Source organism: Colius striatus, chromosome 11 (genome assembly GCF_028858725.1).
Source record: "Colius striatus isolate bColStr4 chromosome 11, bColStr4.1.hap1, whole genome shotgun sequence".
NCBI lineage: Eukaryota > Metazoa > Chordata > Aves > Coliiformes > Coliidae > Colius > Colius striatus.
This window is the reverse complement of record NC_084769.1, coordinates 25,335,633-25,362,914: the sequence shown is the minus strand read 5'-3', so window position 1 is coordinate 25,362,914 and position 27,282 is coordinate 25,335,633. Positions and strand designations below refer to the sequence as shown.

General features: G+C 41.3%; 1 protein-coding gene across 7 annotated transcripts; it reads right to left on the bottom strand.

Moving 5' to 3' along the window:
- Nucleotides 1–1,399: 1,399 nt before the first annotated feature.
- Nucleotides 1,400–19,672, bottom strand: HNRNPA3 (heterogeneous nuclear ribonucleoprotein A3). 7 transcript variants are annotated; one of them, XR_009819462.1, is made up of 13 exons: nucleotides 19,566–19,672; nucleotides 16,420–16,532; nucleotides 11,696–11,818; nucleotides 11,457–11,603; nucleotides 11,164–11,374; nucleotides 10,826–10,915; nucleotides 10,657–10,764; nucleotides 10,458–10,538; nucleotides 9,266–9,412; nucleotides 8,301–8,426; nucleotides 8,142–8,214; nucleotides 5,009–5,083; nucleotides 1,400–1,835 (listed from the first exon to the last, which is right to left on the bottom strand). XR_009819462.1 is itself a non-coding variant. In XM_062005066.1 (12 exons), exons 2-11 carry the CDS (start codon nucleotides 16,483–16,485, stop codon nucleotides 8,162–8,164), a joined length of 1,152 nt encoding a protein of 383 aa, XP_061861050.1. In that variant the 5' UTR covers nucleotides 16,486–16,532; nucleotides 19,566–19,672; the 3' UTR covers nucleotides 2,254–5,083; nucleotides 8,142–8,161. The 7 variants fall into 7 exon arrangements, 4 of the variants coding, with proteins under 4 accessions (XP_061861050.1, XP_061861048.1, XP_061861051.1 ...); XR_009819460.1 differs by lacking the exon at nucleotides 1,400–1,835 and adding an exon at nucleotides 2,254–4,808; XR_009819461.1 differs by lacking the exon at nucleotides 1,400–1,835 and adding an exon at nucleotides 2,254–2,907.
- Nucleotides 19,673–27,282: the final 7,610 nt, after the last annotated feature.

Sequence of the window (27,282 nt, the reverse complement as noted above, 5' to 3'; positions counted from 1 at the left end):
TTACATTAAATAGAGGTATGCATAAGCACACAGTTGTGTTGCAAGACCTTATGGCACATTTATTTTTAAAAGAAACTGGAGATTCTGCCAAAGGGTAAAAGTAGGACTCACAAAGATAGTTTAATAATGTTGTAGGAAAAAGTGTTTAGAGAGCAGCTGAGGAAAGTAGCCTTCCATTAGCTCATTATTCATAAAGTTAAAATAATGCTAAATAAACTGATACAGTTGTTGTTGAACTCACTGTTGACATTTTTATTTCCCCAACTTTTAAACTGTACTAGAGTTTCATATCCCCCAGAACGCACCTCATCTCCTGGCTGGTTATCAAAGCCAAAGGAACAATTTTAGATCATCATAATCCCGATACCATCCTACTAACACTTTTTATGGACCCTTCTGTGTGCAATCAACAAAAAAGTGCAACGTAGAGAAAGCCACGGTTCTGCTGAAGCATGGTCTGGCTGCTGTGGAAGGTCTCTTGTGTGGGTTGCTGCTTTCATAAAGCTCCCCAACTCTAAGCCCTCCCCCCTCAATAGCATCAACTCTTACGGAGGTACCAGTTTTCTTTCTTCCTGGGTGTTCAGGATTGCAGCTGTGTTTTGTCCAGCAGTATCTGTGTAACCCTTCACAAACAGCTTTTGCTTTTATTGCCCCAAATAATTTTTTATTTCCAGTCTCTGTCACCTTGTCATTCATCTTCCCCCTTAACTCATTTACTGATTCTGAACAGCAGAGGCCTCTCTTTAGTACCTGGTGCAAACACACTCACATTCTCCCTCACACTTCATCTGCAGTGCAACCTTAGCCAACCCAAGAGCAGCAGGGGTAGGAAAACAGAGCAGTAAGAGCAGCTTCACTAAGCTTATTTTGCTCCAGAGCTAGGAACCATGAACTAATCAGCTGCATCCTCTTTAAAGGGCAGCTGTGATGGCCCACTGCCAGTACCAGAAGAGTCTTTGGGACCTGGGACTCTCCCATGTTCCAGGCCTGCCTACCTTAAGGAAAAAACTAGGTTTCATGTAACAACTTAGACTGTGTCACCTGTTGCACACTTTCAAGTGAGGTCCTGCCCCCTAAAATATCTGCTGTGTTGCCTCAGATGAAAAGTTGTGAAAAAAAAAAAAGCACATAGCCTCAGTTTTCCAGCATCCCTGGAAGTGCTGGGAACCCTGCCCCATACATCATGGAGTGACCTGGTGGTTTTGCAAGAAGACTTTAGGAAACATAAATCCAGATGACCGAACTTGCCCTTCGAGGCTGCTTACCTTATGAGTACTGACCTGCCTTACTCAACAGGCTGTCAGTCTATCCCGTGGTGCAGTCTTGACACTCCATGCAAGAGCACACCTCTTTTTGGAGCAAATGGTCAATACCCGTGGTTGAAAATCTAGAGGTTGGATTTGATGGACAAAGCAGATTTATTTGCCCTAGACAGAGCACCCGAGCACCAGCTTCACAAAACCAAAAATATTGCAGCTGTATTTTTCTTGCTCCTGCTGCTGAATGGTATCCCCCTTGACTTTGCCACCAGCACTGCCCTGGAAGGAAAACACCTCTGACATCACCCAGTCTGGCTGAGCAGTAGGGAAACACGTGATGTTGCTGTCATTTCATGCAGGAGGATCTAATCCAGTTTCAGAGCACAGGCAGAAGGGGGAAAGCACACCAAGCTATGGCCCCAGACAGTCTTTTCAACACTGATAAATAGTAGCTCAAATACACAGGCAAGGCTGATGGCAAAGCTCAGAGAACTTAAAGAGGAGAGCTCCTGGGTTCCTCCCCATCATTAACTAGGCTGGCTGATGTCAAGCTTGCAGAAAAGATTTTCTCACTGCCTGCAATAGAAATACTTAAATTACAAATTGGTTAAAAAACAAAGACCTCAGTAAAGCCCTTCCCTCCACTTCAACTTGTTCCTTGCTTTAGCACTAACGCCAAAGGCAAAAGCAAACAGCACCCTTACAGGTTCTGCAGGGACCATGGTATTTGTACCACCTTCTCATTTAAAACCCAGTGCAGGGATACTTATTCCATTACCAAGATGAAAAGAGCAACAACAAAAAAACTGCAGTTACTGCAGAAGCCTTGTTTGAATTCCACCAGGCAAAGAATCAGTCTGAAGTAACTCGGACCACAACATGCGTTCAGCTGGGACCATGTTTTTCACATCACCACAGCCAACGCTGCACTCGTATCACAACACCCAACACCAGTAAGGAAAAATATTCCACATTATTTTGGTACATGTTATAATTTCAGATTGCAAACAATATGATTCATTTTATTTTTACTGAGGTATCTATAACCAAACAATTTTGTTCCCAAACCCAAGAGTGGCCAGTGGCATTGTCAGGTCCAATGCATGACAATGCTGACCTCACACACCCACAAGCCTGCACCTGAAGACCACTTATTTCTTGACCAAAACATTCAGTTTTAGAACTTCGAAAAGTAAAACTGAAGAGCTGGGTCGCATCAAGGTTTGTTTCTGGCTGGTCATCCTGAGTTGGAAAGGTGATCCTGTAACTCAAAGCGTGGCAATAATTCAGACCGCTTTGTGTTCCTCACAGCACTAAAAAAACGTGATGGCAACGCACTACAGATTGTTACAGTCCTTTGACAAGATACACTTTATTCTGATACAAAATTGAAATATTTTGACAAATTTCAATCCATTATGGACCATACTGGAATATAAAATTTCCATGCTATTTTTAAACTTGTTTAACCACAAGTTCTAAGATTTCAGCACATTAGCACCATTACTCCTGAAGTCTTTGCCAGTTATAACATATTATTCTGTTTCCAATCTTGCGATATTATCTTCTACATGAAGGCCATTTTCTTCTACGGAGACACTTGGATTACTTTAGTTCAGGAAAAAGCTAATCTTAGTGAGATGTCAACCTGTAGCACCCACAGCAGAAAAAGAATAATCCATCAGACGTCTTTTAGTGACACTCGAGATGTTTCATGCTCCACACCATTTAAGATACAAACACTTGTAAGAGACCACAGACTAAGATGTAAGTGAATATTCCACTGCAGTGCAGGCACCATATGAAAACACATGAATGTCTTAAACACAGGAACCAAAGACAGCAAGTCAGTACATCACACAATCAATGCTGGAAAGACCAAGAGCATATTCCTCTTCCTGCCTTGAATAGTGCAAGGGTATCAAGGGCAAAATGCTGTGTTCAATGTTAGTGCTCTAGAATAACAAAACACTTACCACATCTGCATCAACCTGGGCCCTACTGGGGGAAATAAATTTTTTACTACCTGGAAGTACCATTGCTTTTAGTTGAACACACAGGTTTAGGTATCAAATATACTTCTGAAGTACAGCTTCAGGACCAACACTTCGTTAACTTTACATCTTTACATCTCTGTCTCCACTTACAGCTGTGATTTTCAACAGCAGCCACTATAGCAAAACCTAAGCTGTGAAACAATGTTCGTAACTCTTGGAAGTGCCTCTTGGACAAAGATACACTTGACCAAGTACTCCTTAAGGACATGTTTGTCTTTGACAAGGTTTATTTCTAAAACTGGGGTATGGAAAATCAATGTTAACCAAATTATTCTAGTAAAAATGTTGTAAATCCAAGCATGAAAATGGTTCTAACAGTGACCATCCAGTTCTAAACGTGGTGGAAAAAGACCCCTTTAGAGCAGAGAACAAGTCTGTAGCAACAGAGAATCACCTCACGTTAAGCAAAGTTGGGAGCTCTGCTCTATTCATGGGCCTAGTATCAGAATGCAAACTGAATCTTGTTAAAATATTTTTAAGCTTTTACGGTTTAAGATTTTACTGTTACCTGTCAAGTGCAAAATCATTTGCCTTTGACTGACCTCACTGCAGCAGCTTCAAATTTTGGCTCAATCTTGGCCAAGCAAAAACATTTGTCAACACTTTAAAAACCACACAGTTGTTGTGAGATTTCCATATGTATCTCATGACTATACAAAAACCTCAACATTCCCACCATAGACTAAACCGAAAAGTTAACTTGGGAGTATGTTACCATGTGAAGAGTTTACTTTCTGGATGTTTACAGTCAGTAGATTAGTTTACAAGCTTAAATCAGCCTGTGAACATGCCTAAGTCCCATGTTAAAACTGAAATGCACAAGTTCCACATGGCTTTATTTTCCAAGAAACTGAAGCATAAAATAGCACCGAAATAGAAACCCGACTTCACAAAAATAAACAGCACACAAACTGAGAAATGTACTGGCAAGTTTAAATAGATAACAGACTACTGCTTAAGAAGTTTAAGATTTTCCATACCTGCAACAATGAAAGATGCAGAAAATGGAACACATGTTCCAAGAGTTAAGAACCAAGGAGTGTAAAAGAAGTTGCCCTGAAAAGCTCTTTTATTGCTGCTTATCAGGTAAGTGCAGTTGTGCTTTCAGCCCAGTACCACGGGACAGTGTTAGCGTCCACAGAGCTACCTGGCCTGAGAGCACCAAACATCTGGAAGGGAACTCTTATCTGTACAGGTAAATGCAAACCCACGAGCCAGGATTCCTTTCCAAGGAGGGAAACCACCGTCCCAATTGTTGGACACATTCCTGCAGCAGTGGCAGCAGCACATCACATAGCACCGGGAGCTGTGAGGAACCCACTGCTGCAGCACTCACGCCCTCCCGGGTTCCTGCCAGGCACCTCTTCCACTACAAGGGAACAGCCACTTCCCCAGGGCCCCTGCAGCCCACACCCCACCACAACTACAGCACAGACTCCAAAACATTGCTCATTTCCGTCTTGATCACCTTGGCCCCGTGGCGATTTTGCACCTGCCGGGAACAGAAGATTCTTGAATAGTAACTATGTCAGCAGGCCACCCTCACCCAGCACAGCAAAGACAGGATGGCAGATGCTGGAATACTTGCTCCTTAATACTTAAGGCTTTCCTTGGCACAAAAAGGCTGGCAAAGGAAAGCCTCCAAGGAAACAAGGGTTAAACAAGTGTTTTACTATACGCTACAAATCTTACCCAGTCAGAAACCGTCAACGGAAGAGGATGTGCAAGACATTCCCCATTTTGTCAAGCAGCAGCTTCTCATTCAACCTGAAAATTAAAGAAATTACTCTTACCTTGTTTAAATACCTCCCGGTACTCTTTATAAATCATGAAAAATTTTAAAGGCAAACCTTACCTATGCTCATTGCCCTTCCTTTCAGGTCTAAATGCTAGACCTATTGATTTTGAGTCAACTCAAGTAGCTATCACTCAAGGAGGCTCCAAAGGTGAAGAACTCTTGCTAGACTTTCTTCGATATTTCAGCTGTGATAAGCAGATTTAACTAGCCTTTGGAAAGCTGCTCACTATCAGCACAGTATCTTATGCCTTCACTTTTCTGGAAGTTGAAGCTGTTGCTCCTGCTGCCTCGTCATTCTGCAATTATGCTGACTTCTCCACTCTCAATAGGCGCCTGAAGTCCTGTCTTATGGGTCTCCTTAGCAAAGTACGGATCAAAGCAGCACATCCTAGGTTCTTTATGGCTGGTTAATCACTGTCCTCACGGCTCACACTTGTCCACGTCACAAAAAACAGCTACGCTACCCCACCCACCTACAAAGCGGTCACTTACATCCGTCTCTTAAAAGGTTGCATACAGATCTTGTTCATAAAGTTTATTATGACACTAGTTTTCAAAGTTAACATTGTTGTCACCGTACAGCTACAAGAGGCCCTGTTAAAAAGAACACTGTCAATACATTCTAAAAAAAATCTAGCAATACCAGATCAAGAGTCAGAAGGGACATCGACCCCATCCTCCAGTTGTCCCTGCAATCAGAGGCAGGCCCCAGGTACAAGGCTACACATCTTCTAAGCGTAGGAACATACAAAGCAAGTCGGTAGATGGGTGGCTCACTCCCTAGTGAGTGGTGGTTTAGTTTCCAACGTTTTCAAACTCCAAATGGGTTGTTTAAAAAATGCCTTTATTGAAATACAGCCTCCTCTCCACCCCGAGCCCCAATTAATATGTACAGCAACAGAAGCGTTCACTAAATCACCAATTCTTGCTTTAAGAGATATTTTTTAAAACTCCACAGAAAAGAATAAGCAAGCTTTGAAATCCAGTTTGGAGGCTACCATTTTGACACCAGTTCCTCATTTTTGCATACTGCAGTCTAAATACACTCCAATAACAGCATTTAAATAACAGCATTTCATTTTTTGTTTTCAAACAACACACTCATATTTCTACTGCTTCTTAAAATTGCAATTCATTATCAGTATGACTGATTGTGCCTTGAGCCATTCCATACATCTTTGCAGATTCATTCCTACACTGGAATCACATTTACCTTATACTGCACATCGACCCAGAAGTGAAACAGGCGTGAGCAATTCCAACACCACATTGTCAAGTGTCTGTTATTTCTTCTATTGCCTGGGTCCCTACTGGTCTGAGCCTGAATTGACAGCAAGCCCTGTCCTGGCAACAGGCGAGAGAATTCACATCGGGTGAGAACAAGGACAGACTGTAGTGCCTCAGCCTGGGGGTGGGCAGTGGGAATGAAGCGCCATCTCTAGCCGTGTGCACAGCTAAGATTTGCTACTGCAGTGCCGGGGAAGGAGCTGGGACACGCCAGCGCTCTGCCTGTGGGAGGGAGGGAGCCCACGGCTGCCCCGCTCTGCGTGGCGGAAGGCGGCTCTGGGCATGCAGACACAGCCACACTGTGTCTGTTTGCTCTTCGGCTCGCGGCCAAGCGCAGGCACTCGCCAGGGAGGAGGCTTTGGCAGCTACAACTACCCAGGCTTTGGGAAGGCGTTACCTGGGACTGTCAGGGCTGACCCCTGCGCTACCCTTGGCCCCCGTCAGGAGAATGTGTCCAGAAAATTGCCTAGGGTGCATGCAAGAGAGTATACAGCCGTTGGGTTAGTGAGGAACACGCCTGTGACTCTGTGTCGCCCCATGGAATCGGAACAGCGCAGTCTGGCACGAGGGAGAGGGAAGCGGGGACATGGTGGGGGGGATGAAAATTCCAAGTCACCCTCCCCAAAGCATAGTTTTATTGAAACAGAATCATTGTGTATCCCAAGGAAACAGGCACTTGATTCCCCCCACCTCGACTTCTCGGGAAGTACAATAAATATAAAGGTAAAAAGCAAGTTTTGTTTTTCTCTTCCCCCAAGACTTAAGCAACTGCAGTTATCCCTCAGACATCTCAAAGGAGACGGGAGACAGCTTTAATGTGTCTGAAGTTGGTCTTGTTAAAATATTTATCATGCCTTATTTTCTTGAAGCGCTAGTACTAATACAGAACTACAAATTAAAAAAATATGCACAAACCAAAAGGTAATTTGAAATTTTCATTAAGGTAAAGCTTAGTTCTATAATTCACAAACACTAATTTGAGTAACTCAATCCTAGTTATACATCTAAACAAACTATAATGCAACATACAGATGTCTCCCCTCTGTATGCCTATGTAACTCATGTCAATGACAGTTACATATATACACTGAGACTAGACCCCTTAAGACTGCAAATCAATAGGTGTTTCTATTGTTAACTTTAAATTAATACAAAATAGTAATTGAGAAATGCATTAATCCTCTCTATTAACTAACAAGGAAACACCCTAAACTACATTTTTATTTCTGTTATAGAGTTCTCTGTACTAAATGTGGAAAAACTGAACTACACAAATATTGAAAAGTTAAAATTTCCTTAATTTGTTTATTCCTGGTACCACTACCACAATTTACAGGGCAATATACCTGATGTAATGGGAAAATAAAAAGAAAAAAGAAAGACAAAGCTACAACAGAGAAAGACCTCAGGAATGTACATCTAATCGACACTACATTGCATTAATCAATAGCTGCACTTTTTGCAAACTGTGGCTATGACAGTCCTGAACAAGAAGGGTTTCCTGTTTAAGCTGCGGTAACTTTTCTGACTATGGATCATCGCTCCTTCTGTGGCAGATTTTACAGTTCCTCTAATGCATTTGGGACGACTGTCTCAAAGTAACCTGCAGCTTTCCTGACAACTCCTCGCTCTCTCTCCTGCTAAGAACTGTAGCCTGTTGAATACAGGATAAGAAAATTATTACTCTCAGGGAACAGTTGCACATTCTTAATCATCATTAGAAAAATGCATGACACCTACCCTTTTTCCTGGTAGTATTTTTAGAATCTTCTACCACCATAGCCCCCACTTCCACTTCCAGATCCATAACCACCTACAAAACACAGGGTGCATGTTGCCATACAAACAGCGTGAGAAATCTGAACCCCCAAAACACTTCTGAAATAAACCCATATTTACCACCATAGGGACTGCCTGAACTTCTGCCACCAAAGCTGCCACCACCTTTCATGGGACCATAGTTAGACTGCTGCTGTCCACTGTAATTGCCAAAATCATTGTAGTTGCCACTTCCACCATAATTACCTGAAACAAACACAGACTTGTAACCCCACTTTTGTTCAGTGCTTTGGACACAAAGCTGGCTAAATTATGACAAGCAGTATAAATGGGAACCATAACTGTCTGCAACATCTTGGAACAGAACTGTGAGCAGTTTGCAGGGTGCCTCTACTCACAGGGCACATGGCCCTGAGTGCTTTGAAGATAAGGAACGGGATTTTCGTTGCAGGTCAAAAACGCACAACCTGACATTTCAAAAATTTATATGCATTTGAGCAGGCAATTTGAAGTCAACACAATTAATTTAAGGCCTTCAAACTCAAAGAAAGTGAGTTTCACCATCATTCTTCTACCGTCCCACATTCCTGTTGTAAATGCATAAATGAGACAATGCGTTTGTTCCAAAAAGTGAGAGCTGCCAACGGGCATGCTGCATACACACAGAGGGTAATAATAAAAGTACGTAGCAGATTTTGCAGCTTAACTCCCCAAACTTGGGGACAACAGTTCAAAAGCTGATATAAATTTGTATTTCTAGTCATCACAAGGGAGGATGGATGCAATGGACACGCTGTGAACCCACATCTGGCAGAAACAGCATACTTCAAATGGCCAACAGCTTGACAATTCTCCTGCTTTCCCTCCACACATTGATTAACAGCTGCTGCTCTTGGAAAAACTTCCAGGCAAAGCAACATTGTACAGCGTAACAAAGCTGACCCAGACAGAAAAGAACTTTCCCTATGTAACATGACATTTGGCATTGAGACCTGACTGCATAGCTTATTTTATGCAGTACCATACTTCAGGCACCGTCCAACTGCCTAAAAGCCACGGATGTCTAATTAAAGCTGGCATCTTACCACCACCGAAATTCCCTCCTTCATTGTAGCCATCATATCCTCCTCCTCCACCTCCATATCCACCACCTGGGTTTCCATATCCTGGTCCTCCACCACCACCGTAACCTCCTCTGCTGCCATAGCCAGGACCACCTCCATAGTTGCCACCTTTGAACAGAAGGAGTCAAACTGAACTCATCAAAGTTAAATATTGGTAACAAAAGGCCCATTTAAAAGAACAAAAATAAAACGGCAACCAAACCCCACAGTGACAAAAACACGCAATAGAAATGTCCCACCCTGTTTTCAGTGCAGTTGCATCATTTATCTATTTAATCCCTCCCATTAGTTTCTGTATACTCTTTGTTTCTTGGCTTTCAGAAAATACAGACATGCCACCACCACCCCGTTCCATGTAATAACTGCCTCTTTACACAAATGGTTTTGCCAGTAAGTACTGTGTATCATCCTCTCAACTGAAATGACTCAAGTAGGCAAAGCCCTCAAACACATTCTGGTTTACAGTTTTTATCTAGATGTACTGCTTTATTTACATGTGCGTCAAAGAGACTGGGCATTATTCTTTCTAATCACATAATGCATATCTGAAAGACTTCGTATTCCAGATGCTGATCTGGTCTCTAGTAGTTTGATGGAGTAGTTCCCTACTGCGATATAGTTCCCAAGAACTCAGCATTACTACATTTATCTGTTCTGAATTGGGACATAAACTAACTATACACTCCTCTCATTCTCTCCCCTCAAAATGTAGCCTCCAGAGTCATTTGACAACTCTACAGTTCTCTTCAGATGCATTTTGGACACTCATCTGAATTTCATCATGAGAAAGGTACTACTGAGCCATGAAAAGCCTTGACTTGTTGACTGTTCAAAACAGTTGACTGTAAAGATTCGTAGTATGTTAGTCAGTCACTGCTTTATTCAGTTTCAGTCATCAACTGACACATGAATCTTTACAGTTCACAATAAACAGCTGCCACGTGAACACAACGTGAGATTACTTAAAAGTATAGAGTGTGTTTTTCCCATCCATCATTTTGTAGGGAAAACAAATTACCTTTAACTCTTCACAGCTCTACAATGTAGAAAATTACGACCAAAGCAAACTTTGTTTCCAAGGTGAAGGCAAGACTTACAGTTGAGTATAATGTTGGGGGAAAAACTAACAAACAAAAGTGAGCAGAACACTTACCATCACCAAATCCATTGTATCCATCACCACCCCCAAAGCTTCCTCTGCTCCCACCACCACCACCGCCACCCCCGTAGCCTCCTGGAACACAGAACAGATGAGAACGGTTTCCTTAAGATACATGTTAAGTGTTTAAGTCAGTTGTCACAGGAAATAAAAACCAGAAATCACATTCTATAGAAAACTGCCAGTCATTTACCTCTGCCACCAAAGTTTCCTCCTCGGCCAAAGTTCCCTCCACCACCTCCAAAGTTTCCACGACCCATGAAGTTGCCTGAGCCACCCCCACGACCTGCAAAATATTTCACTTCAATTACATTAATTGAAAATCAGTTACACAGAATAACCATGCACAACTCTAAACTCACCTCTCTGGGAGCTAGCAGTTTGCATCTCTTGTTTTGAGAGTGCTTTTTTCACTTCACAGTTATGTCCATTTATAGTATGATATTTCTGAACTAGAGAAAATTGAGAAATAGGAAAGCATTAGAGAATCAAATCGTTGACAGCAATATGCTGTAAGACTCTTGTAGAAAGCTACTGTAAGGCATGACCACACTTCTAAAAGGAACATTAAATCTACTTTGCCTCTTACAATAGTAAAATGGATGACAGTGTCAACATCTTGCATTCCACACACTGCAGTTCTGAAACCTGACGCTGTGCCCTCATCCCATAAGTCAGTTCTTGCTGAAGAGTTACATACCAACAATTTTGTCAACTGTATCATGATCATCAAAAGTTACAAAAGCGAAGCCTCTCTTCTTTCCGCTTTGCCGGTCTTCCATGACTTCTATGGTTTCAATCTTGCCATACTTTTCAAAGTACTCCCTTAAATTATATTCTTCTGTATCTTCTTTAATTCCACCAACAAATATCTTCTTTACTGTGAGATGTGCCCCGGGCTTTACAGAATCCTATGACACCAAAAATTACACTCAGCATTGTAAAATATTTGGTAAAGATTAGGACACAAGGGTAACTGAAACATTAACTTACCTCCCTCGAAACCGCTCTCTTTGGTTCAACCACACGTCCATCGACCTTATGCGGTCGAGCGCTCATGGCAGCATCCACCTCCTCCACGCAGGAATAAGTCACAAAGCCAAAGCCTCTGGAACGTTTTGTTTGGGGGTCTCTCATCACCTGAAAAAGCACAGGGAATTACTCGGCATTTCTGTGCTAGATGAAGCACCTTTGTCCTTTCAAAAAGCACAAACTCAGATTTGGCACTTTACCACGCAGTCCGTGAGTGTGCCCCATTTTTCAAAGTGTTCTCTCAAGCTGTCATCTGTTGTTTCAAAGCTCAGACCTCCAATGAACAGCTTTCTCAACTGCTCTGGCTCCTTTGGCTCATGGCCCTACAAAATAAAAAATAAAAGAAGTATTTTGAATACAAATCACAGAGTTAAAATCTCACAGAATTAATAGGAATTACCTGTGCAGATTTTAACTAAATAGGTGGAATACATTTACATGAGAACAATGACTTCTAATGGGTTTAAACAGCAGTACAGCAGAAATTCAATGAGGCGTGACTTTAATTAAAACACTAACTAGCTAACAGCTTACAGAGTGCTCAAGTGCAAACAACAGTAGAGATTTCAAGATACTAAATATTTCGGTTGCCTCTTACCCTCCCCTGGAAGCACATTCATTTTACACCTATATTATGTTGGCCTTCCATATGGCTCTATAGGGATTAGGGATCAAGCACTGCTAGATACAGGGAAGTTCTAACAGTTTATGAAGCATCATCATGAGAAGGAACTACAGAAAAATTAAGAACACAGTGTACAAGAAAAAAAAAGGGTTATTGTCTAAATTGAGGTTCTAGCCTTTTGGAATATCCTTTTGAAAACTTATTTCTATGCATTTGGAAGAAATTGATCAATTCCTTAAAACTGCAGAGTTGGTACTCAAATAAATTTGTTAATTGAGTGCACACAAGGAAGAAAGTAGAAACACATAAATGGGAAATAGCTCTCAAACATCAATCACCATGGACTTCCATCTATCAGATAAAAAAAGTACCCAGTAGTGGGCAAAACTGCTGGAATACAACTGGCACCTTAACAAGCATCTGACCTGGTTTCAGCTGGGACAGTTACTTTCCTTCCCAGCAGCTGGTACAGTGTTGTGTTCTGATATTAACACATCGATGTTTTAGTGTCTGCCAAGCAGTGCTTATCCTAAGGTGAAGGTGTTTTCAGTTTCCTGTGCTTAGCCAGTGAGGAGGTGCACGAGAAGCTGAGAGGGAGCATGGCCAGGGCAGCTGTCCCAAACCAGCCAAAGGGCTACTCCATACCACAGAGCATCATACCCACTATAGAAACTGGAGGAAGGTAGCACAGAGGGGCGGGATCGCTTGTCAGGCACTGGTCAGCAGGTGGTGAGCAACTGCACTGGGCATCCCTTGTCTCTTTTTGGGTTTTATTTATCTCTACTTGTTACAATCCTTTTCATCACAATTATATTATTGTTATTATTTATTACTATTTATGAAACTGTTCTTATCTCAGCCCACCAGTTTTACTTCCCACTGTGAAGGGGAGGAGTGAGCAGGTGGTGTTCCACGGTGCTTAGTTGTTGGCTGGGGTTAAACCAGGCCAGCATCATAAAACAAACACATTTCATTTAAGTTCTTGGACAGCATTAGCTATATATGGCCAGCCACATTTTAAATTGTGTTAATTTTCAGAGCCCAGTTTTCTCCAGCATGATTGAGGTAGGGTTACAAGTGCACTAGCGTTTCTGCTGTCTTTCAGTGTTGTGTTTTTTTCCATTGGGCTTGGAATACTCCCCATACATTTGACAGGGAGCTATAATGGAACATTGTTTTGACAGAGAAGTACTATAAAAAGCAACCAGATTAAAATCTTATTTAGTAAGCTGGTACTTTTGTACATGTAAAACACTCCATAACAAAGTGCTGGCCAATTATACTGCTGGCTAGCTGTGCCACGTATGACTTCAAATCTGCATTATGAATGCAGAACAGGCTTCACTGTTTCTGCTGCAGTGAGTTAACCTAAACTAGAGGAAGCATTAGCCTGAGACCTGACCAGACACAGACTGCTACACCTACATGTCTGGCTTCAAACCTGAAGGTGATGTGCTTTAACCTCTGTCACAACTTAAAAATAATAATGTATACTGTGAAACAATACATGGCAAAAGAGAATTTTTGAATTGTACGCTGCTTTAGGAAATCACTAGTTTATGATGTTCAGGCTGTACTAGCAGAAACAATGCCCAAGATTTATGAAAAGCTGTCTGGGAAGTAACTCCCTGCCCTTAACACGTGCTAAATTTAGCAAGAAAAACCCCCAGTACCTTCCCTAACAACTTTCTATTTAAGGTACTAACGTGGTTACTACAGGAACATTACATAAACGACTGACAGTCAATGGTAACATGACTGCAAAGTAAAACTTCTTTCCTCCTATCTTCAAAGTGGTCTGGGCTAAAGAATAATAAAATCACCCTTCTAACTATACCTAAATTCTTACAGGGTAGCACACGTACTGCAAATAAAAACTGCTTTAGGTCATGTGAAATATTTTTCTGTGGCTGCCTTTTTTTTAAAATCGACTGATAGTACTTAATTTTTAGCTGGGTCCTGTTAAAGATGGGAACATTTGAAGTGTTAATAGACATTAATATAGTATTAATAATATTAATACATTATTAATAATAGCATACATATTAAAAGAAGTCTACTACAGGAAGCCACAGAGTTTAGACTCTTTCAAGAGAAAAAAACCTATAGAAAGAAAAATTGGAATTTTTACAGTTCTGTGACACCTCTCAAGGCTACGACGTTTTCAGTTAGCAACTCAGACTGCTTTTACCTTGAATGAATGACCACAGAACTCTTCAGGTCACTCCTGAAAAGCTGCGTCCTTTCCTGCTTATTTTTATTATATGCATATAAACTACCAACCCCGCACAGGAAGAAAAACACTTGCTGTTAACAGTTCCTCTCTTCTACTGGAGAGAAATTAACCTCAGGACATAACTATGGCATAGGAACTCTTCACATGTATAAAAGGCAATATTTCCAAAGGGAATTGTTTAGGGGTTTTAGGCATTTTCTTTTCAGTGGGATTAAGCATCTCTAGGATTTTCAGAGTACCGTCCTCTATCACAAAAGATGTTGTTTCTCAGTCCTTCTGCTGTAAACTGGTTATATCAGCAGTCTCTCCCGGGCAGCAAATTTGCATAACACATCTCTCTCATCTTCCCTAGCATAACTACCACGCGGTTTCAACGAGATCTGCAGGCTCCCTCCCACTCAGGTGATGCTGCAGACCACACGCCACCATTTTGCAGCACCACTTGAGGGGTGAGGGAGAGGGTAGGAGGAAGAGCATGCAGCCTACCTTCAGCTAGCAAGCAGCTTTATTTCTCTCTCTGAGCTCTTTGGGGGACTTCCCAAGCATACTAATAACACTTAGAGGAGGCAGGGAACTTTCTTTCCAGCCTTGACTAACGACTTTCTCCCTTAAGCCGAAGCGCTTCGCAACTCGGACCGCCGCCATTTTGTGAGCGAGCGCCTCTCCTCCACTCAATATGGCGGCGCAGGGGCGGGGCCAGCGGAGCAGGCTGGCGCCCGGGGCGGCCCCGGAGGCGGGCAGGGAGAGGCCGGGGCGCCAGCGGCTCCCGCTGCCTGCAACTCTGCCCAGCCGAACCCGGCCGCGGCCTCCTGGGCCGACCGACAGTACCGGCACGCAGTGCGGTACAACTGTGCCTCTCCCACATGGCACAACACAAAAATGGCAACTAGCACCCCCTCGGGATTCCCGTAAAAATCCCTATCTTTGCAGGAATCCCCGGTCCTCGTGACAGTGCTGCTGCGGGTACACACTTCCCAAACAGAACTCTGAACTGCCTTCTGAACGCTCACAGGCAACTGGGGCCTCATCGACTTCCTCTGGAAACTTAATAGCTTTAAAACACATTCCAGGGCAAGCTACTTTTGTAACCTACAGGACTGAGGCAGCAGGCAGCTGAATGACCCCAGTTACATTCTATCCAAAGTCCGGAGTAGGGAGACAGTTGCGACATTCCATCTGGAAGGACTTTATAGCCATGCTTCAATACAGAATAACCACGCGCTTCCAGTTACATGCAGCTTGCAAGATTTGTTCGTAATTCAAGTATATAGGCCCTCCCATATTGCAGTAACATATAATCCCCCAAAAGCTGAACTGGCTAAAGTATTCAGGCACCTTGGAAAAGTAACATTAGAACGCAAACAGATCAAAATAAGCAATCAGATAACATCTCAGACACATAAGCATATGCAATACCTTCTTGGCTGATCTTAAAACTTTGAGTTTATTTTCTGAGGGGTATCAAGACTTCTCCCTCCCCCCCACCCCCTTCCACACCCTGCCCCAAAGTAACTAGCTCCCATCCTCCCAGAAGAGCCCCAACATCTTCTCTATACTACGCACCTTATTCAGTCTACGGTATTTCTGCTAGAAGCAAAAGAAAACAGTTATTTTTACTTAGTACAGCCTCGCTTTCATTTGCAGTGACTATCAGGCAACCATTTTTTAACAAAAAAGAAAAGCAAAAAAAAACCTGTCTTCACTCCCACTAAAAACTGGATTTTGAAGACAGAAAGGAATCAAGTTCCTGCTGATAGTCTGAGGTTGTATGAATTTCTTTAAAGAATTACACCTTGCTTTAATCACAAACATACATTTTATCAGTTTTGTTAGAACAGAAAACAAAAAAAGCAAAATTTACCCACTATGCTTAATGCTCCACCCCTTAAATTGTAAGCAATGCACTGCAATTTAAAGTTACTCTGCTAGTATGGGGATGAAGAAGGTAGAGGAAAAAAAAAAAGCTATGAATTAACACATCACAAAATTGGATTAGTTGGGGGGCTTTTTCTTTTTTCCCCTTAATGCTACTTTAATTAAAAAAAAAGAGGCAATTCTCTCACCTGTGAGGATCGTCTTCCTTTCCTCTTGTAGTCTTCCACATCTCTCTCTTCCTTAAGAGCTGCCATTTTGGAATGGTATTCTAAACTCGGCCTGTCTTTTATATCTAGGAAACCTAGAAAACAGGTTGGGTAAGTCAGTATTTACCCCAGCTCCTGGGAAGTGGGGCCTCCTCTGGCTGCAAAGCACAGGGATTGCTTTTACAGGAGGAATCGTGTCAAAGTTGAAAAAACATGTATTTTAAAAATTAAAAGTAAAAATGCTCATCCTGTTTTGTTCACAATTAAGAAGAGCTGCAAAAGGAACATCTCCTATCCTAGAAAAAGTCTTATTACAACTACAGAAATAACTAAGTACAAACTAATGCTAAAATCTGTAGAAGACCACCTATGTAAACTAATTTTTTTATGTAACTATCATGAATACAATTGGTGCAGGGCAAGCAAATTCCACTTTTGATACCCAAAACTCTTACATAAACCAAATTCTCCAGATTTTAAATAAAAAAAATATTTAACATTTTGCAAATACGGCTACTTAGAATGATCATGTATGTAACGTCCCGTGCTCAGTGATCCAGCAGCCTGGGACTAGCATGAAACATGCTTTCTGTAGCAAAAAATATCTTCCACTAACACCAGTGCAAGAACCTTTTACCGGTTCTATTCTTGCAACATCAGAAATGTTAACACTGATCCTCGGCAATCCATAGCACTAGTCATCTTGCACTACTTTTGCTTTCAAGTGATATATTTATATACTACCTTGTACTCTCTATTTACACATCCAACTTTGCACAATGAATGTTAACAGTTATGTACATACTATTACAAAAATCAAGTACTTTACACTACAAGCTCAGTGAACAACTCCATATCTAAGTATTCAAAAAAACCCACATCATGTTCCCTTTAGCTCTTATTATTTCAAGTTTTCTGAGATTGTCACTTGCCTTACTATGTTCTATTACTATCTTTAGCTACAATTCATCATTACTTTCGATGTTTCTTGTAACTTTATTACCATTATTTAATGCATTAAAAAATTTAAAGGCTTTACGAAGTAACATCAAAGTGCTGGTATTATCTTCATTTTCTCTCTACACAATGTTAAATCTGCTCTTGAAATTCTCTAAATAAAACATCAGTTCAACTTAGGAACCTGAAGTAACGAAAAGCGTACAACTCCTCTGATTTTGTTACCTGCTGCTTTCCCTAGTGAGGCTCCATTCTGGCCAACATCAAGCTCTCTGGTCTCTGCCATAATGGCCTCTGAAGGCCCTTATGGTCAAAAGAGTTGTCTGCTTGCTAATGCGCACTATCTGCTGAAATGAGAAACTGCTCTTTTCACCGCTACTTTTCCTCATAACAAGTTGTTAAGCTACCAACATTAGCTTTTTCTATTCCTAACACCGAAAAAATATCCGTATTCGACTCCAAATAAAAATATTCTGAACATTTTTATCAGCTGAGTTAAACTACCACTGAAACAGCTGTACATTGCAATTTAACCACAGAACTGATGAAAGGCTCAGAACAAATCTGTTAGTTATTAATAATGAGAAGTCACTAGGACGTGCCTCATTACTCAAGGAAACTTACAATGCTACTGTAACTCTTACAGAGCCAAGATAATAGAGGCAAAAGAAACATTCCAAAGATGGAAGTTTACCCGTCCATTCAGAGAATAATATGGAGATATACTAGTACTTAAAATACTTGAGCAAAAATACCTAGGTTTTGGGATGAGAAGAAAGCTTGGGGGGGGGGGGGGGGAAACATAATTACAGTATTTCCCTCCAGGTAGGGTGTGGGTGATTGCCCTAGTCTCAACTTTTTTCCTCTTGACTTCATTCAAGTTGAGCAAAATTTGAAGCAAGATTTGTGCAGGACTGATTCAACTTCCAGGATCATGGCAGGATACCACATGTGGTGAGTCTTGTACAGGTGTGGTTGGAGAAGTGGGAGAAAGGCAAAATAAGCACAGAAAGCTTGGCACCATACTTTCCCCACCTCCGAGGGCAGCAAAAGCTCACTACACGTGCTAACCCTCCTCGGGGTGGGGTGAGGAATGTGAGGGAAGCATTGTAACGTGTACGAGCATTCCTCAGGGAGAAGCAGCGCACTGCACTAAAAGACCCTGGGAACAGATCTTTAAAGCAGTAGGAAGTAGCAACGCACTACTCCGGGTACCTTAATACAGGAGTTGGGGGAGGGCACGCAGGGAGGACAGAACAATGACACACACATGTGTGGGGCCCTCTTCTCCTCACTCTCGCCCGAATATGCACTAAAGTGCCTCGGTGCCTCCAGGACAGCTGTGAAGAACTCTGCTACCCACAGCCGTATCCCAAGCCGAGGGCCAGGTCTCCCTCACCCACACGCCGGAGAGCAACGAAATGGCGGCCGCAGCCGCTGCGCCCGCAGCCGCTGCGCCCGCGGGGCCACACGGCGGAAGCGCAGCCTCTCCCGCACCCTCCCTCTTCCTGCCAGCAGCCGCCATTGCGGGCTAATGCGTCATGTCGCAGGGAAAAATGGCTCTGCAGCGCTACACAAGTACTAAGAGGAGGCGGAGGCGCCGGCCGGACCCGCGAGAGGCGCCACAACGCGCTTCTCCCCCCGCCCTCCCGCCGCGCCCAGTGTTCCCCTTCCCGCCCCGAGGCGCTGGTGGGGACCTAAAGCCTCTCTTCTCCTGGAGGAAAGAGGTGTAGAGGCTGCTTCACCTCCCCTTCCACTCCTGCCTCAGCTTGGGCGAGCAAGCCCCGCGTTCCCCACGCGGCGGGCAGTTACCTCCATTTTGTGACCGGACCCGCAGCTTCACTACCAATATGGAGCCGAGAGGAATAGGAGGGGGAGGGCGAAGGACGGGTCACGTGGCGGGAAGGCGGGCTGCGGGCCCCGCGCGACGGGGAGAAGGACGAGGGGGAGGGGAAGGCTGGCCGGCAGCCGCGCGCGCGCAGCGGCCCTTAGTGCTTTCTTCTCCGGGCCCGCCACCCCTCCCCCACCCGCCGCGCTGAGAGCTCCGGGCCGCGAGCCTGCAGGGAGGCCCCGTCCTCACCGGGGCGGGGAGGGGAAAGGACGGGAGCGAGGGCAGCCCGAGAGGAGAGGTGCAGGGAGGAGAAGGGAGGCGAGAGAAGATAAGGTACAACCGTGCCAGCCTTCAGTTCGGCGCCTTCCCGCCCTCGTCGGTCCCACGCCGGCAGCTGGCCCACTGCACTAACCGCCGCCCGCTGTGGGGGTGGCGGCGCCGGCGCGCAGCCGTGACTGGTGCGCATAGGCAGGCACCGCCTCTCCGCTCCATGTAAGGCCGCCCGCCAGCCTTCTGGCCTCCCCCCGCTGTGGCTGCTTGCCCCCGCCTCGCGCGAGCCCAGAGCCTCAAACGCGGCCTGTGAGGCTGGGGGACGTGGCGATCACCATGTGAAAGAGGACTCGAAATACAGGCCTTGAGGGAAATCGTTACTTAGCCGGGTTATGGTATTTTGCAGGAAAGAAAGGAAGATAAAGGAATGTGATGTTTACCCCCAGAGGACTTTAGCGGGAGTATCAGGGTATGCCTGAGGCACCCAGGACCTATTTGTCTCCACGTATTGTTCTTAACCTTTACTAAGCCGAGGAAAGTATTTACTCTCCAGAGGCTGTTTAGCATCCGCCCTTTGAAAGTGAGAGAGGGTAGGTTAGGATGCTTCTAGGGGTTTCTGATTGAATACCAAAACAAATCCAAGTGCTAAGTTTTACAAACTTCTCCATACCTTTTTAAGTGGAGGCATGCTCTGTATGTTTTAGGTTTTTTTATGATCATAAACTAGCAGAGAGGGTTCAAAAGAAAGGATCATCTGCAAGAATTTTGTATAGAATAAAGCATGGTTAAGCACATAGGTAACAAAACTATCTGGAGAATGCCATCAGAAAAAAAACCAAACAGCATTATAAAAACCTACCCTTGAAGTTTCTTCGGTCTTGATTATCCTCTCACAGTATTGGCAGCTATTTCAGTATTATGACCTAACCAAAGCAGGAGGTGTTGCCACTTACTCCCTTTAAAAATATCTTTTTGCTAAATAAAGGAGTAAAGCGGTTGATGTAGTTTTACTGAAAGGTTTTCAGGTGAGTCCCCCCCCACATGAAATGGGTGACTGAAAGGGTTGTGAATCACGGGAAGTTTAGTATTAGCTGTTAATTTATTTATATCTTTATGCTGCAGTTCCTACACACACACACACAAAATATTTGAGTTTCATGTTAGCATCATTTATGCAAAGTGTCAACATCTGTTTAATTTCTACAGCTAGAGAATTTTTGTACTATGTAGATAAATTCCCAGTAGGTTTAGGAATATTCTAGTTAGTATTGTGCAGAAGTTGAAAGTTTTTAGATTACTCCTATATTTTGATCTCTGTGAGAAGGTACAGGACTTCCTAGAAAGTCAGCAGCCTCCAGATACACTTTGCACTAGGGCCAAAACCAACAATTTCTTACTTTCCTTCTCCCAAACAATTAAAGCACACAATGTAACTTTTTATTTCAAGCAAAATTCTTCGTGTCTGTGCCATTTAAGTTGCTTGTTCTCTTGCCTCTGTTACCGACAGGGTGAGGATACTGTGAGACAGTTTCCAGCTAAATATGATATTACTTTCAAAGTTTCTTGTAGTTTACACAGGAGCTGCCTCACTGAATTTGAAGAACGTTGTGCCTTTATTTAATTGTCATTCATTTCACAGTTGAGTGTCACTCAACGAGGCTGATTGTCTTGCAGTCTCATTTGGTTGCACAGCCATAGGCAGATAGCGTTTGAATTCTTCAGATTTGGTTCATGATGATCTTATTCCATGTTTAATCAGTTGTAGAGAATGTAATAATCGTATAATATTATACTTACTGCACTGATATAGAAGACAAGCCAGTAAATGAGAGATACACATTTTGCAAAGATTCAGAGTTGCTGATAAATTATCCACAAGTTTGAGATCTTGAGTGAAAAGCTGTAATTTTGGTTTCAGGCATAAAAATATCTGCTAGTAAAGTGTTTTCCAGTGGATTGTTATCCTGTAGAATATTTCTCCCCATTTCGGATCACGCATTTCCCTAAGAGAAAATGTAGCATTTGGTACACTTGTATTTATTCTCGCTGATGTAGTTTCATAGTCAGACCAAGATCCATGTTATGTAGTAGATGCAGTATTGGTGACCTATGCAGATGACTAATGTGCTTTTCTTTTTTTCCTAGCAGTGTTTGCAAACATATACTATTGTCTTTGTAAGCCAAGGGAACAGTTGTGTGTCTGGTCCAAAAAATGGTGGGAATTATAGATTTCTGTAGCTGAAATGTCAGTTTCTCTTAATTGTCTTTTTTTGTTGTGGGTTTGTTGAAGATTTTTGCTGCTTGATTCTTACATGGTATTTGTTTGTGAAGCAAATCTTTGAATATGTAAATATTGATGAAACAAGGTGGGTTTTATAGTGTTACACAGAGATTAAGATGCAAAAAATAAATTTACTTTGAATACTCGAGTCCAGAATAGTAATGTTAATGGAGCCAATTCACTGAACCAAATGTATTTTCTGTAAGCCTCTTAGATTTCAGAAATAGACTCATTATTAATGAAATGTTAGTATTGTAATGATAGTTTTGCAAATGTGTTTGGTTTTAATATATTTGAGTGTGGTACTTGGAAAAGAGCACAAACTACAATTTTGATACGCAGGCCTGAGTGCTGTATAATAAAACATTCATGTGAGCTTCAAGATGAAAGATTGTTTAATGTTCAGTTATTTTTTCTGGGTTTTTTAAATATGGTATATTTAAACACGGGCAAGTATTACTGCAGCTTCTACTGTCTTGTTCATTTGGAAACAATTGTTTTCATCTCTGAATTTGATTTAAATTTCTGAGCTTTGCTGGGCAAAGACAGGATAATATTTTATGGTAATCCTGGTAACGTTTTGGCAATTCTTCTTATACTTGCATGCTGTGTAGGGTGCCCAAAAACCTTTTACTTCATTAATTAACCGATAACCTCATTCTTGATATCAGAATTAGTAGTATGGTTATGCTACATATTTGCTTTATTTTTGAAATGAATAATACTTTTAATATATATTTACATATATGCAGGCTTACATACATTTGTATACACACTCCAGAAACAACAAATCCTTTGAACTTCAGATTGTGCCAATGCAAGTGTATTATGCCTCAGAATTCTGCCAGCCTCTGGAGGACTTAGTTGCAGTGGTAGCAAATGGATAGCATTTCCCCTTTCTGTCTGCTTTTTTTCCCATGGAAATCACTGAGTGCATGTAGATACATCAACTGCTTCAATTTACAGTCTCCTATATTAACTTTAATAATTGATAAAGGTGCGTTTGAAGCAATATGTCAGACTATGAGCTAGTTTAAAGCAAAACCACACATGTCCACCAGCCTAGTACAGATTTAACAATCTCCAGCAAACATTTGGGGAAGTAACACCAAACTATTGCAACTATGTTTGTTTAATTGCATCTATCAGAAACTTTAGATCAATTTTGCATGACTTGTATTCCTCAAGAACTACATCTCAGAACTGTGATCGAGGAATTGAAGGAGACAAAACACTTAGCAACTTTTAAACTGCTTTCCCTTTGTATATTTTGGTTTCATTCACAGACATGGGATTGGTTTTTTTCTGTAAATGATGTCTTTATGTAGAAAGCTAATTCCTTAGAATATTTTATATTTGTACCACGTCTGTAATATGGAAAATAATCCTGCATTTTGGATCGCTATAAAAATGAATCGTTTCCTTAACCTTTTTTTTTTCCCATTTGTTCTGCTCTTCCTTGGATGCTAATTAAATCTGAACATACTAGACTCTGTTTTATTCCAGAACCCACTCTTTCGATGTTTTATCTGAATTTTCTTCTTTTATTTGCTTGAAGACTTCTGTCAAAAAATTGAAGGAAGAAGCATGCATTGGGAATGATATTAGGACTAACCAAACAATAAAACCTTTAGCAGTGAAGGAAAGATAGCATGCTGAGATGCCATTATGGCATAGTTGTCTCTGTAACTTTATGCACAAGAATTTCACATGTATTGTCTAGATCTTAGGGGGGATTGTCTATATAGGGGGAATTCTGTTACTTGCAAAATTAGGCAATGTGTAAAGGTGTCATATCAAAGTGTCAACAGTTGTATTTAAGGAGCTTACTTGAGCTAAAGTATTGTATGCCTTGCATTCTGTGCTGCTTTACACACGGCTCTGGGCTAAATTCAAGGCTTTCTTAAAAGCAATATACATTGTTTATGCTGGTTTTTGTTGTTGTTGTTTGCTTGCAAGCATATTTTTTTTAATATGTAGATCAAATAGAAAGGAGTATATGCATTTCTGGGGGGGGGGGAGAAGAATGTGGTAGCTGTTTAAAAAAATGAAATTTAATATATTGTATTTGAGATGCCAGCACATGAGGAGTCTGTTATGCTAAAATTTATGTAATAAAATAACCATAACTGGGATTCTTGTTGTCTACTCAGGAAGGAAAAAAAGTTGTAGAAGAAAGAAGAAAAATGGAGGATGTAGCAGTTAATATTTGCTGTCTTATAATCAAAACTGTAATGTATGATTATACTTGATCTTAGTATTTGTTCTTTGTTACTAAGATTTCGAAAACATTAGCTAGCAGTAATTGTAACTAGTTAAATATTAAGTGTTATTTGGTACATTTCATTAAGGCAAGGAAGTATCGATGGATTTCCTGCTTGCCCACGTATCTATGCAAGAGATTAGGGCAGGGGAAATAAATCTTGTTCTTTCCTTGACTGCAATGCAGATCTGGCTCAGGGAGGGGTTTTCATATCCGCATGGCTCAAACACATGGTCAGTGCTCAGCCAATAGTTAGCCTGACATCTGGTACCCGATTTCTGTGGCTCAAAATGCCTTTTCTGACTGCTAAACATGAAAACATCCCCCCCTTTTTTTTTTGTTTTTCTAAATTGAATTTGCACACATTCTTCAGACCATGATTTATATCAAACATAATTTTAACTGTTTATCTGGCATACGCTGTAGCTACCCTAACAACTACTTTGCCAAGGACTGTCACAGATAGGGTTTTTTAAAAGCAGCTACACAGATGATTCCTTTCCTGCACTTACTCTCCCAGCTATGCTTAAGCTGCCGGGATCATGCTATGTTTTAATCTTTGCAAATGGTACTCCACCTTTAGATATTACTCCCCCCCGGCAAGTCTGATATTTAAAAATACACCTAATTGGGTTTTTTACATAATGATTTTCTGGTGTATTTCTGATGAGATACTTTTTATTCTTTTTATAATGTGTATTTGAGATTTGAGATTACTGTGATGCCAGGACATATGTACAGTTCTTTACATATAGTATGAAATGTTTTTTGTGAACAAGGTTATGTCATTCAAAAGCAGCCAAAATAAATTGAAATTCCAGTGAGTAACACCACATGTGCTAATGTTTGCATATGGAACACTAAGGCATATGTTTTAAAAAAATCATCAAGTTTTCTTAATGAATTCCATACAAGTTTTCTTTTTTCTTTCCCAACATAGAGATTTTGTATTCAATTAGAAGTAAATATTGGTAAATAAAAAATATTATGCTCTAAAATATGAGTGACTGTAATGTAAACCAATATTATAAGCATTATAGTAGTTTCTGCTAAGTATCTTATAGTTCTTTCTCATTACAAGTCAAATGATTGTACTGCCCAATACCAGGAGTTCAATGGATATGCAGGGGAAGTACAGTAGAACTCTAGAGGCTGTCAAGAACCAAGCTACTTGTTGTGGCCAATTAAATCTCTTAATTAAGAGTAATACATTGAAACTCCTGGAAGAATATAGCCAAAGGTGAGGGAACTGCAGCTGGTAGTCATTTGTACATTCAGAGACCTCAAGATTATGAATTGAATGTATTCCATGGAAAATTGTGTTAAGAGTTTAAAAAAAATACCCCATAACTCTAAAATATTTGCCATGGAAATGGCCATACAAATTTGTTTACCAAATATTGTAGGTCATGTGCAATAAACACAATTGGCAAATGCTGAGTAGGGAAAATATTTATGGCAATTTATAACCCGATGACATTTCTGCCTCCAGGACACACAGGGTTTGAATTCATTGGCTATATAATTAATCATTTTCTATGTGTTAATAAGAGGATGGTAATATAAGCAGATTATGCAAGAGAAATCTAACATAAGGTCAACTATCTAAGTCATAAAAATCCATTAATGTTTAAGGCTGTAACTTCCAAACAAGTTACGTTGCTTAAGTGGGAACTATTCCCATTTAAAATATTGCAGTTTTGCTTTTGGAAAAATGACAGACGAGTATTTTTTTTGTGGCATTTCCCCAGGAAGTTATCACTCTTCTTAAAATGCAATATAAAAACTAGTATCCTTTTAATCTTTGCAACACTGCTGTAGCTTCTGCATTTAACATGTATTTCATCAATCTACATTATCCAGATGTCAGAGGCCTTTGTTACAATATCTTGTACCAGATATAGCTTAAATGTAGTTTGATTTTGTGATGTTTAAGGGATTTCATAAGTTGTCTAACAATGTCCCCAAAGTGTACAAAAAGTTCTGGATGCAGGTTTTACAGCTGTAAACTCAGATTCTTGTCCAATATACATTCCTTGCGCTTTACACTGGCTGAGGATGAGGCCTACAATTGAAGCAGGCCTATGTAATTTGCAAACATTATCCATTTTCACATTCTTTCTGCATACCATTTCAGAGACTTGTTACTCAAAACATGCAAATGAATGGGTTTATTTGCTTTCCTTCAGTGGGGCCAACTCAAAGAAGTATCACCTGGGACTCTGACTTTGGAGTTTCTTTCCAAGTGTAGTCAACCAAGAGGGCTGTGCTATTTTGAATGCTAGCTGTAGTTGTACCACAGAATTTCCCATGATAAAAATAGTTTCTTATGGTTTTGTGTCTACCAGCATACAATATTTTATTTTAAAATCAAGAAAGCCACTTTTAACATGTAAATATAGCAAACATACAGATGACTATTTCTGTAATTTAAAGTTGCTATTTCATCTGAGAAAGAATTAACTGGTTTTTATGTCCTCATGTGGACATGTGCTAACCCTCCATCACACCTGTTGCTTTTATTCCGTCCCTCTTGTGGTTAGCTATGAGATTAACGGAATTGGTTGTTTTTTTCTTCTGTTCTATATTCCAGTGCCCCCCAAAAAGGCTCTGTCTTGCCTTAACACTCTCCCAAGAGTTTTAAAAAGCAGACCAATGAAACTGTATCCCAGTGGAAGTCTAGGACTACTATGTCAGGCCTGGAGCACTGAGGCAATATTCCAAGCTGACTGCTGGCAACGACAAATCTTGACCATTATTGCAAAATTTGTGGTTGGAACACAAAGAAGAGATATTATTAGCCAGTCATGGAGTATTAAATTATACATGAGTACAGCACTGCTGACACATCAGCCACCAGCCTGAAGCTCTTCCTCTCTCTATTTCTTTAGTGACAAGTTGTGGATTTTCCTGTTTTGACCTTTGGATTAAATCTGTCAACACTGATTTTAAAATCTACCTATAGTCTATCTGTTGAACCCATATTCTTTTGTTTTGTTTTGTTTTTCTTTTGTGAAATCTGTAGCTCAGATCCCATTTACACTAAAATGCAGGCATGTATGTTTCCCAGTGGTTTACATGCATTTTGATCTCAGGATGCTGAGAGGATTGTCAGTATGTAAGTTGAAAAATGTCTGTACATATTTTCTCCTGTTATCAGGGTTTCACTTTGGTGGTACTCCAGTAAGAACAGAAGACAAACTTTAGTCTGTTTTAGCCTGCCTTCTGTATGTCTGCCATACT